Source organism: Oratosquilla oratoria, chromosome 18 (assembly GCF_046742065.1).
Source record: "Oratosquilla oratoria isolate Oo_2021 chromosome 18, ASM4674206v1, whole genome shotgun sequence".
NCBI lineage: Eukaryota > Metazoa > Arthropoda > Malacostraca > Stomatopoda > Squillidae > Oratosquilla > Oratosquilla oratoria.
Window position 1 is genome coordinate 49749228 of NC_134794.1, and position 11559 is coordinate 49760786.

General features: G+C 37.8%; 1 protein-coding gene across 4 annotated transcripts; it reads right to left on the bottom strand.

Annotated features, from left to right (window-relative positions):
* Nucleotides 1-2626: 2626 nt before the first annotated feature.
* On the bottom strand, nt 2627-10141 carry LOC143035215 (uncharacterized). Of its 4 annotated transcripts, none has more exons than XM_076201951.1 (2): nt 10117-10141; nt 2627-4758 (listed from the first exon to the last, which is right to left on the bottom strand). In XM_076201951.1, exon 2 carries the CDS (start codon nt 4699-4701, stop codon nt 4012-4014), a length of 690 nt encoding a protein of 229 aa, XP_076058066.1. In that variant the 5' UTR covers nt 4702-4758; nt 10117-10141; the 3' UTR covers nt 2627-4011. The 4 variants fall into 4 exon arrangements, with proteins under 4 accessions (XP_076058066.1, XP_076058062.1, XP_076058064.1 ...); XM_076201947.1 differs by lacking the exon at nt 10117-10141 and adding an exon at nt 7380-7528; XM_076201949.1 differs by lacking the exon at nt 10117-10141 and adding an exon at nt 6452-7300.
* Between the last annotated feature and the right edge of the window lie 1418 nt (nt 10142-11559).

Here is an 11559-nt window from a genome sequence, read left to right on the forward strand (position 1 = left end):
TGAGGCGGGTTCGTGTATTTTGTCCTCCACCGGTACACCATCCAGGGTGGGATATTCCGTCGAACTTCCCTGAGTCAGGTGATCCTACGTTACGTTACGTTACAGGAGATTACGTTAGGTTGGATCATCCTAAAACGTGCCCAGTTGCGTCCAACTGGTTGAAATATCTGTACGGTTGGAATCGATTTCGAAGGGCTGCATTTATACTGCAAATGAATGATTTTGGCAAGCACCATGGACTCTGAGCCATTACCAGTGAATTTATTTACTTGTGAATTGACATATTTGTAGCGACCAGCAATCCCCAAGTGACCCTCTTTGTTTCGATTTCCAGACAAGACAAAAGCTCGCACTTTTTTTCTGGTTGGGTACATATAATATATGACAAGGTTTACTTAATAATTAGAGCTTATTTCATTCCACTGAGAAATATGGTTTCTGAAGTATCTCTTAAAGCAGTATTTCTTCACCAGGGGCGCGAGATCGGGTCCTAGGGTGTACGAAGATACCGTGGCCGGGAAAAGCGAGCATACATTTCTTTATTTTATATAATTTTTTATTATATCAAAGTAATATGGGTTTTTGCAATGCATTACTTTGTTGTCATTTATATGAAAAATATTTAAAAACGCGACATTTTTGTTATTTACACATAATATCAGGGTTTTTTTTATCAATTTTAGGAGGGATGAGAGGACCGGTTTGTGATTTGAAGGGGAAACGAACAAGGGTAATTTTTATTATTTTAAAGTAATATGGGTTTTTGCAATGCATTACTTTGTTGTCATTTATATGAAAAATATTAGAAACACGACATTTTTGTTATTTACACATAATATCAATGTTTTCTTTTATCAATTTTAGGAGGGGCAAGAGGACCGGTTTGTGATTTGAAAGGGAAGCGAATAAGGATAATTTTTATTATATTAAGTAATGTGTTTTTGCAATGCATTACTTTGTTGTCATTTATGTAAAAAAAAACACGACATTTTTGTTATTTACACATAATATCAAAATTGTTTTTTTTTTATCAATTTTAGGAGGGGTGAAAGAACAGGTTTGTGATTTGAAGGGGAAACGAACAGGGATAAAAGGTAAAAAAAAAAAAAAAACACTGCTTTAAATAATTGTAGCTCACCACTGGCAAGAACTGCTCAAAACAGTTCACGTCATAACATATGAACTTCTCAAACGAATTCCTCACAAGTGTGAAATGAGGTACGGTAGGTAAGGTGAGAATACCTCAAATTCCTCATCATCCAATAACTTAGGAACTGTTTAATGGTATAAAATAAGGTGTGATTGGTAAGAAAAACTGTGATAACACCATTGATATATATAATATTACGTTTGTGTATAACATCATATATTTGGCGTCAAGAATATAAAACGTGAGTTTTTGTCTGGTGATATTATGTCGGGAAATCGAAACAACGAAGGTCTTTTAGAAACTTCTAAACGCTACAAATTTGACAATTCACAAACAGATAATTTCACTGTTAATGGCCCTAAGTTTATGATATTTACCAAAAATTATCATCAGCAGTTATATTCACTTTAAAATCGTAGACATAGTTATTCCGTCCAAAGGGACGCCATTGGACACATTTTAGGATGACCGCGGTAGGTTAGGCAAGATAGGTTTTTTTGTAATTTGGCGAAATGCAATTAGATGAATTTATACTTTGGCAAAATGTAATTTGACAAAATAATTTGGCGAAAAGCAATTCGACACCTACAATTTGGTGAAATACAACTTGCCATATTTACAATTTTGTGGAATGCAAATATACGAATTTACAATTTGATAACAAATCAACTTAACAGGTTTGTAATTTGGCGAAATGCAACTCAACCCATTTACAATTTAGCGAAACAGTACATTGAACTAAATTCTGGCTAAATGCTAGCGACTGTTGGGGCAATTGAATCTGCTAGAAATCGGAGAGGAGTGCGTGATTCGAACTTAAATGATCTCAATGAAAATTTGCATTATTCTTTTGAAAGTGAAATATAATCAGGACCAAGGTAGTGGCCCCATTATACCTGTGTACATACACACACACACACAGTTGCTCATACAGAATGGCACTCAGAGCATTCATTGCTTAATACAAAGAAATCATTGTTTGGACTGAACCAAGAAGGAACAATGAATGAAAGAAAAAAATATAAGAGATATTTTTGGTCAATGTGACCACACGCGCGCGCCCTCACACACCGTCTCGACGAAGTTGTCAGATTTAGAGTCCCGCCCAGGGCTGAAAATTGTCAACACTGCGACCGGGCCATATAAGGTCCCTGAGCTCTCATTCGGGAGGGTAATTGCTGCCGATCACAAGTCCAACGCGTGATTCAAGGCCGAGGTGAATCAAACTGAGAGAGTGAAGTTCTCGAGCAGTTCCAAGAATTTGAAATAAATTATTCGGGACTTTTGTCAACTCTCGCCCGGTTTGATGATATTAAGCAATTCTATGTGCATTCCGTGTCAAAACGTTACGTTTTATTTTATAGTATTTTACCCTAGTGTAGACGCACCCAGCTTGCTGCCACTCAAGACATGGTTTTGTTTCGGCTAATGGCAGTTGATTTTATTCTTTTAGCAGAGGTTACTAAAATACACATACATATATATTAATTTTAATAATGTAGAATATAAAAATTTAGGTACATTCTTTATCTTTTAAACCAAAATAAATTTTGTATGTCATAGTATACATTAAATCAAATGCTTGTAGACTCAATTCACTCTTATAAAAGAAAACTACCAATGACCTATTTGGTTAAATTCAATCCATCAAAGCTAATTTGCATTTTTATGTGAAACTTGTTTTCAATTATGCCGATACCCAACGGCTCCATTCAGCTGATTTGTCAAAATTGAGTCTCAAACAAGTGAGGTTCCCATTTTCAAATCCCATCGCTCTTACACCTGAATAAAGTTGTCTGGAACCAGCCAGAACAAAAGGTAAAAGGTGTCAAGTGAAACGGGTTTCTGGGCATTGTAACAGCATTTGTAATTTAATATATCTATTTTCTAATATTAATAGAAATCATCACAGGAACTAAATGGGTGACAAGTGGACTTCACCTGGGAAGCGTAGCTGCCTCAATCACCCGCTTGGACACAGGCCGACGCCCTTTACAAGTCCTTGTTCTGGCTGACGCCACACGAGTTTATGGTAAAAGAGAAGAAACGCCATGCGTGGATCGAGCCTCGTTTTGCGAAAAAAAGGCTCCATTCTCACATGGGGTTTCTTTAGAGACTTGTCGGCAACTGCCAGTTTCATATTTAAGAAGAAGCATAATACCAAAGGGAAGCCCACGTTGATAGAGACCCATTCACAATAAATACTAAGTGCCCGGACAGTGAGCCTCTGCTGATGACGAGAAACAAAGATATATCTCTTTTGAAAGGGCGAAATGTCCGTTGTTCTTGGTGTCCGGTAAGCAAACTGAACACCATACGTAACGGACATAATACCTTAAAAAAGGGCAAAATGACAATTGATCTCGGTAAGCATACTTGCTTATACATAAACATTTTCCACTACAATAGCGTAGACAAACTGTCCGTACACTAAATAATACTGAGGTAAATTGTTGACACCAATGTCATAGGAAGACATCTAGATAATTATTATCGGATACCAAAAACAATGGCATCTCCATTGTCAATTGTTTATTTTCTACACAAAGTTTAAGCACAAATAACCTTGAATTTTTAAATAATTAGGCAATAGAATTTTTTTTCTGAATTTATGAAATGAAGCAAACACGCCAGTCTGAATGGAACTGCCCGGCATCAGACAGAAATTTAAATACTTTTTTTCATATCATATTCTGAATCACTGAGGTCATAATGGTCTGTCACAGATAGTACCAGACGATTATATTTTGGGAAAGGAATGACTTTGCGTGTTGAAGATCAAAGCTGGGCTGGAGTTCACCAGAGTTTCTATCCTTGTGAACAAACTCACAAGGACGGAGATCACTTTTTTCACAACTTCTTCAGATTTTGATGTTCAGCCTGTTGATGACCGCCTTCAGTTTGGCAGTGTCCTGGAATATCCCCCTGAAGACGGCCAGCTTCTTGTTGAGCAGCTCCACCTCCTCTTGCAATTTGTGTTTCTCCATTTTGTCCTCCTCCTGTTTCTTCCTAATTTCTTCTATGGATTTCGTCAGTTGGTAGACAGCCGTTTTCGGCTTCAGAATGAACCTGGGGTGACTTCTGTTCCCTGACGGAGGTTCTTGGTTCGGTTCTTTCTCAGAGCGTGGAGGGTCTGCCGAGGGCGAGTCACTGACCAAGGAGACATGGGAACCCTGGTGCTCTTGCGGGAGAGGAGCAGCTTCTTCAGGTCGATACGAACGCTTCTTCGTGGGTCCGGACTCTTCGCTAACCTCCGAAGTCCTTTTGGGAGTTTTGCGAGTCTCCTCGGTCACGCGCTCTATCACCCTCAAAGTTCCTCGCACACCGGGACCCTGCGGTGACCCACCAAAAGGTCTTAGTGGGACGAAGTTCTCCCTGACGGAGGCATGACCCTCTGCAAGAACAACGAGGTCGTGGCCCAGAAGACCCCCGTTGTCTTGCACAGTTCGGGCCAGGTTGAGAAGTAATGGCGGCCTGCTGAGGTCACTTCCGTTCCCAGGGATCCTGACCAGAGAGAGAGTCACAGGAGCGATCGTACGATGGGGACTCATCTTATCCAGAAGATTCTGTTCAGTTATATTCAACTCCTAGTTAAGAAGCACAATTATCTGGAAACAAGGAACAGGTCTTTTAGTATAAGAAACTGATAGTAGACAATAACCTCTTATTCCCTAAATCGCAATACCTAATGGTATACTGATGCATCATTATTATTATAACCCTGCTCAGACCCCTGAAGCATAGGAAAAATGTTAAAACTTTTGACAAACTGAGTTTTCGTCAACTATAAAGTTCAATAGTCTCGAACCAAGAGTAAAGAAAAGTTCAAAGTTAAGTTGAAGTAATTAAACTATAACAAGACAAAGAAGATATTTCTTTTAATGGCTGGACGTGTGACCAAAGGTGGAAAACGCGGTTTTCTATTAATAAAAGAAAATAATATTTGATTAGTCGCGCAAATAACCCTTTTGCCTATGGATCACGGGAAGAACGTGTACGAAACGTTTTGACACGTGATAAACGTTTGGATAATTTCCACTCACGTGAAATGTACGCCAAACGAATTTATCAAAATTTATTTTTTTAACAATAATCGCGAAAATATTAATATCAAAGACAGCAAATATTATTATCAAAGACAACAAATATTAATATCAAAGACAACAAATATTAATATCAAAGACAACAAATATTAATATCAAAGACAACAAATATTAATATCAAAGACAACAAATATTATTATCAAAGACAACAAATATTATTATCAAAGACAACAAATATTATTATCAAAGACAACAAATATTATTATCAAAGACAACAAATATTATTATCAAAGACAATAAATATTATTATCAAAGACAATAAATATTATTATCAAAGACAATAAATATTATTATCAAAGACAATAAATATTATTATCAAAGACAATAAATATTATCATCAAAGACAATAAATATTATTATCAAAGACAATAAATATGAATATCAAAGACAATAAATATCAATATCAAAGACAATAATACAGTACATATCATACTCCCAAAACACCCTGTCATATCTTACCCTTTCCAACACACCCATAGTACAAACACATCCAGCCGCAGCTATTCAGCTCCTCCTGACGTATGCTCTTTGCCGACTCCACCCTTCGCAGAGGAGGGCTTAAGCTGTCTCCCATCACATATTGCCTTGATGTTATCTAGCTTTGCATCCATTTTTTCTCTTTATTTCGTTCCTTATGTGAAACCCTTGGGGGAGGGGGGGGGGCTGATGGTCCATGGACCCCACGTTGTAAATCAGTGGCAAAGCAGGCATTGAGAAAACGACAATAAACGATATGTGAATTCGAAATACTAAACAGACTTCACCTTAAACATGCTAGAACATTCCAACAAATGTGATAATCATTCGTATCTGTCTAAATTTTGCTCAGTCGTCATTTAGCTTCTTAATAAACGACACACGGGCATTTTGAAGTGTGGTAGATTCGAAGAAGAAAAAATTGCAACGGAAGTCATTTCCACGAATTGGCAACGGTCAACGGAAATCATCGCAGCGGGACGTAACCTACAAGCAGATGACACACAACACAATGACCTCTTCGGTATGTATTTTGACGGTCGTCATGCGATTTTATTCATTAGCCAGAACCTGCGCTTTTTATGGCGTCATGTCAATCAAAGTTCAGAATCTGAAATTTGATTAAATCGCTTGGCGACTAAAGCGAGATTGACATCGGGTCACAATCAACAGATGAATTGTATTTTCTATTCATACATAATGCATCACCACTATTTCTCACCCAGAGATGCTTCCGGAATACATGCACTGACTTCCAACGTCGCAATATCAACTCTCCCCAACCGCCGCGCCGTGCAACGTTCACAAGGGCAGAATCTGAATCGCAGTTCAAATATACCAGTGACGTCATATTTTGTCCGACGTCATCGATGCGTCGTTATGACGACATGCTTGCATAGACTTGATTGGTCATGTTGGAGTACACTACAACCAACGATGACGTCAGATGGTGCAAGTCCTTCTTGGATCCGAGATAAGATTTCATAAAATTGAGTCAACAGAATACGACCGGTCTTCCCCGTGATCGGGCGAGGACGTGCTGGTACACACGCATGGTGCAATCTCATTAAAGAGAATTTTTCCTACTTAATGAAATGAAACACTACTGGGAAAGTTTGTCAGCAATTAAAATATGAATCATTAGTAATGTATAAAAATAGGAATAAAACTTATTGTTAAACTGATGTTTAACAACAAAACAAGTAAATGAATTTACTGGGACATCGTACGTTTGGCATAGTGGAATGCGCACAAACGACCACACTATCTATCATCCTTTACTTGATTATGGCAATCGATTACTAACACGAATTGAACACATATGTAGCCTACGAAATAGTAAATATTACTTCCGTTTCAAAGAAGAAACTTCACTGATAATTAAGATAAATAACATAGTTTACAAAATCGGTCGATAAATATTTACTCTCCGTTGTTTGTAACGGTTTCCATGGTGATGTGTATACGACAGGAGGCACTTAACTGACCACAATTATACAATACACTCGCTTATTTAGGACAAGTCACTTATAGCACTTAAGTCAGAACCTTTGCCTACGTAATTACGACAAATTCGACAGAAAATACAAAATACACTAGCTTATTTCTGTAGACTTTCTTTTAGTATACACACGTGTAAGCTCACTAACCTGAGTTGTTTGTTTATGATATGTCACTTGGGCACTGAAAAAATGCACGATATGAGAACTTAGTTCTGCTTTGAGATCTATGTTTGGAGTGAGCTAACGACGCAGAGGACGGACTATATACTCTGCTGGCGCTGAATAAACGTACAGCATGACGCAACGTTATGGTCGACCTTGCACGTCCAACAGGGAGTGGGGGAGGGGAAGAGGATAAGGTAGTGTTGATTACTATTCCTAGGAAAGACATTAGGAAATAATAACGAGTTACTGTTTATAATACAAAGGCATTAGGAAATAAATGACGTTTTCACATTGCATCCCAACAGCAGGGCATAAATGTAGGTTTCTAGGGTGTTACATACCGTCATTTTATGAATGACATAGGAAAAGCACAGACATTAGGAAAACCCGTCATTTTTGCCATTCTCCCCGACAGCAGAGCATATACGTTATTCTTCCTATTAGGGAAGACAAGAAAACCCAAGACATTGGGAATACGTGCTATTTCCCCGTTTCATCCCAACAGCAGGGCATAAGGACATGTGCCTAGGGTGTTACATGTCGCCTTGCAAATGGGTTGATAAGTGGGAACACAACAGGAAGATAAGGTTACACTAGGTAAAAAACACCCACGACTTAAGGCCAGAGGTGAAGGGAGGTCAGAAATAGATAAATATGAAACAGCCAGATTATGTGGTGTCACTAACAGACAAACTGCGAAGGGAAATGCGGTCCAACAAACCAACACATTCCTACTCTACCGGATGTCGTATGACGCGGGAAAGAACATTCCAGAATATTCGCGAATTTACATTAGACTGACCTTTCCACTTCCGAAAAAAGCGTACTTAGGCAGCCGTAGGAACAAAATGAATATTTAGGTTGTCTATTCTCGACGTCAATATACTACACAATTTATTATTATTATTATTATTATTATGAAAATGCAATATAAATTTCGTCTAACCCCTATGTATTTTCATCAACATTGTTAGTTTATTTTTATTAATATCATTATCACTATTATTGTTAGATTTAAGAACACGAAAGAACAAAACGGAATGAGAGATGTGTTTAAACACGTATGCAATTGACAGGAGTGGCTGGGAGGTGAGGTCAGCACAGAAAAATGTTCTTAATCTCTAACACAGTGGTTTCTTCACTCTTGTTGGGTCATCAAGGATTTGTGGAAATTGTTATTTTCCCAATATTCATAATATGATCAAAATATTAATCCTGATTGTAGAATTCCTAAGTCATTATTATGTGGGGTTAAGCAGAACATTGAGAGAGATGATTTAACTGAGGGGGAAATGCGAACATCTACTTGTGATCTTGCCTGAGTGTTTATGTAGGTAAAGGTCGCCATGGTCGATCTGGACAGGATTTTGGGTCGCAGCAAAAAAGAAAGTTGAGAACCACTAACGTAAAGTTTCGCCATCGCTCTCTGTGTTTACATTATATGTGCGGTGTTTCTACCTAGGCCCCGAAGTGTGGCCCTGTTCACACTAGCGGTTTCAACCGCAGCGGTTGCGTTGACATAACCACTCATTTTCCTTGACTGTGCGATACCGCCGCGGCTTCCGCGCGGCTCAAACCGCTTGTGTGAACAAGGCGTTATAGGATATATATTAGAATCCAAACTACTACTTAACCCTGGTCATTTCCCCCATAAACGAGTTGTCTCTCGTGTTCTTCACTAAACCACTAAGATCTTACTCAGTAGTAGATAAAACGAATCTTGGTGACTTATGCAAAATTAAATAATTAAACTACAGTAAGGAAAATGTGATCGAATTATGGCAAATCATCGTGGTTTATAATACGACTTCGTTCACAGTATTTCAACAGTATGTCTAACATTTGTATAGGTTTACAATATCATAGTCCATCATTCAGCGTTGCTATATGACGGAAAGATAATTTGATATTTGGAGATTTCAAGAATAAAATATTGTAACCGAAGTCGTTTTTACTCAAACGAACTCTCAGCTGTCGGCGCTGGTGAGGCCCACGGAAGCCCAGTGGGACGACCCCTTAACTCCTACTTAGATTAACTCGCAAGCTGGCTTTAAATGCAATTAATCATTGTATCTACTTGATTGTTTAAACATTTACTGGCTATTTATGTTCATAACAAACAACAAGTCCATAACTATGAACTCTATTTCGTGTTAAGCGGTCTTTGTTTAGAACGTATCATCCTCAGTATATGTATGTATTTTTTTTTTCTTTTACCAATTCCTTATTTTCGTCAGCCTAACCTCGTCAACCACTTACGGCATGCCTGCCGCACATCTTTTGTGAAATGAGTTATCCTTTGGATTCCCGGGCATTGTATTCAGCAGAATAAAATCGACTGACGACACCCAGAATATAATTCTTATTGGCTCTTGACAATGGGAAGAGGACGGGAAGATTGTAAATATTGCTTACACCGCTAGACACTGAACAGAATATTCGTGTGATGAAATCGACTGCCTGCAAATATAAAATGATACTGTACAGACCAAGGGTCTTCTGTTCGGGGACCAACTGATCTAGGACGAGTTGTCCAATGACCAGTTGCCCGGAGACGAATTGTCCAAAGACCAATTACCCGAGGACAATTTGCCCAAAGCCTAATTACTCAAGGGAAAATTGTCCAAAGACCAATTACTCAAGGACAAATTGTCCAAAGACCAGTTACTCAGTGACTAAATATTCAATGACCAATTGTCCTAAAATCAAAGCGACTAACCTGTGTTCACTTTAGCACTGTAGGCACAAGACCTTACACTTAAACAACGTCTGAGCTATGTGGTTCATCCACTGAATGTGTTGCCACACGGCGGTTCCGCTGCTTATAAGCTCAGGCATGTGACGTTTACACATTCAACGTGACGTAACGTTTGGACCTTGAGTGTTACGGGCGGGGAAATCGAACCTAGGAATCCGGGATGGAATACGTACGTACACAATGCAGACATAAGTATGTATATTGTACAGAAGAAAAAAAAGTGTCCCGTTGCATATTGTAGTGCAGGAATGTACAGTAATGTTTACTGCCGTGTCCCTGACCTGACGTTGTATCTACATGCTCGCCCATTGGGTCTTTTTACTTTCACGTGATAGAATATATATATATATATATATATATATTATATATATATATGTATATATATATATATATATATATAAATATATATATATAAATATATATATATATATATATAAAGTAATGTCGTAGCACATTGATACAATAAACTTTTTATCCCACAGTCGGAAAAAGAAGACACTAATGTCGAATGTTCTGTATTTTTCGATCACTAATTGTGATCGAGGGTCACATTTAGTGATCGAAAAATACAGAACATTCGACATGTGTCTTCTTTTTCCGACTGTGGGATAAAAAGTTTATATATATATATATATATATATATATATATATATATATATTATATATATATATATATCTGTGTGCGTGTGTGTGTGTGTGTGTAACGAGTTTCTACCTGTGTGGCACCTTTCCGGATCTTTCCTGGGTACGGAATGTTACATCATGTTAGTCAAGCATAGAAAGATGGGTTACTATGACAACGCATGGTGACAAGAGACATTTTGGTCCATAACGAAGGCGAATACAAAGTGAGGAAAGATTAACAATAAGGAAATTAACAAATACAACACAAAAAAGGGAACAGACATTACATCCAATTGAGTCATTGCGACATGTTATAGTTATGCTTATTTAACTGGACATTTAACTAGATAGTTAATTAGATCAATATTATCTATAACCATAATTGCTGCGCTCTCCCTCTTTGTAATTTACCATGGTCTTGAATCACGTTTTGTACATGTGTGTGTTTGTGGGGACTTGTGTAGGTTATTTTTGAATGTAGGACAAAACGTCCCCGGACAAAAGGTCCCCGGACAAAAGGTCCCGAAATCTGCACCCCTAGGACAAAATGTCCCCGATATTTAGGACAAAAGGTCCCCATGCATTACCTTGCATTTACTTGTTAAATTTCATTAGCCACTTTTCAGACCATTTTTTTAAATGTTCATTCCGCAAATTATGAGTACAATTACAGCACACAATAATATTATGCTTTATTGAACTTATATTGTATGCCTATATAAAAAAAATCAAGTTTTAGAAAAAAAAAATTGGGGACATTTTGACCACCCACCTAGGGCG

Coding starts and splice junctions, on each gene's coding strand:
- LOC143035215 (XM_076201951.1), bottom strand. CDS start 4,701: ATGAGTCCCCATCGTACGATCGCTCCTGTGACTCTCTCTCTGGTCAGG.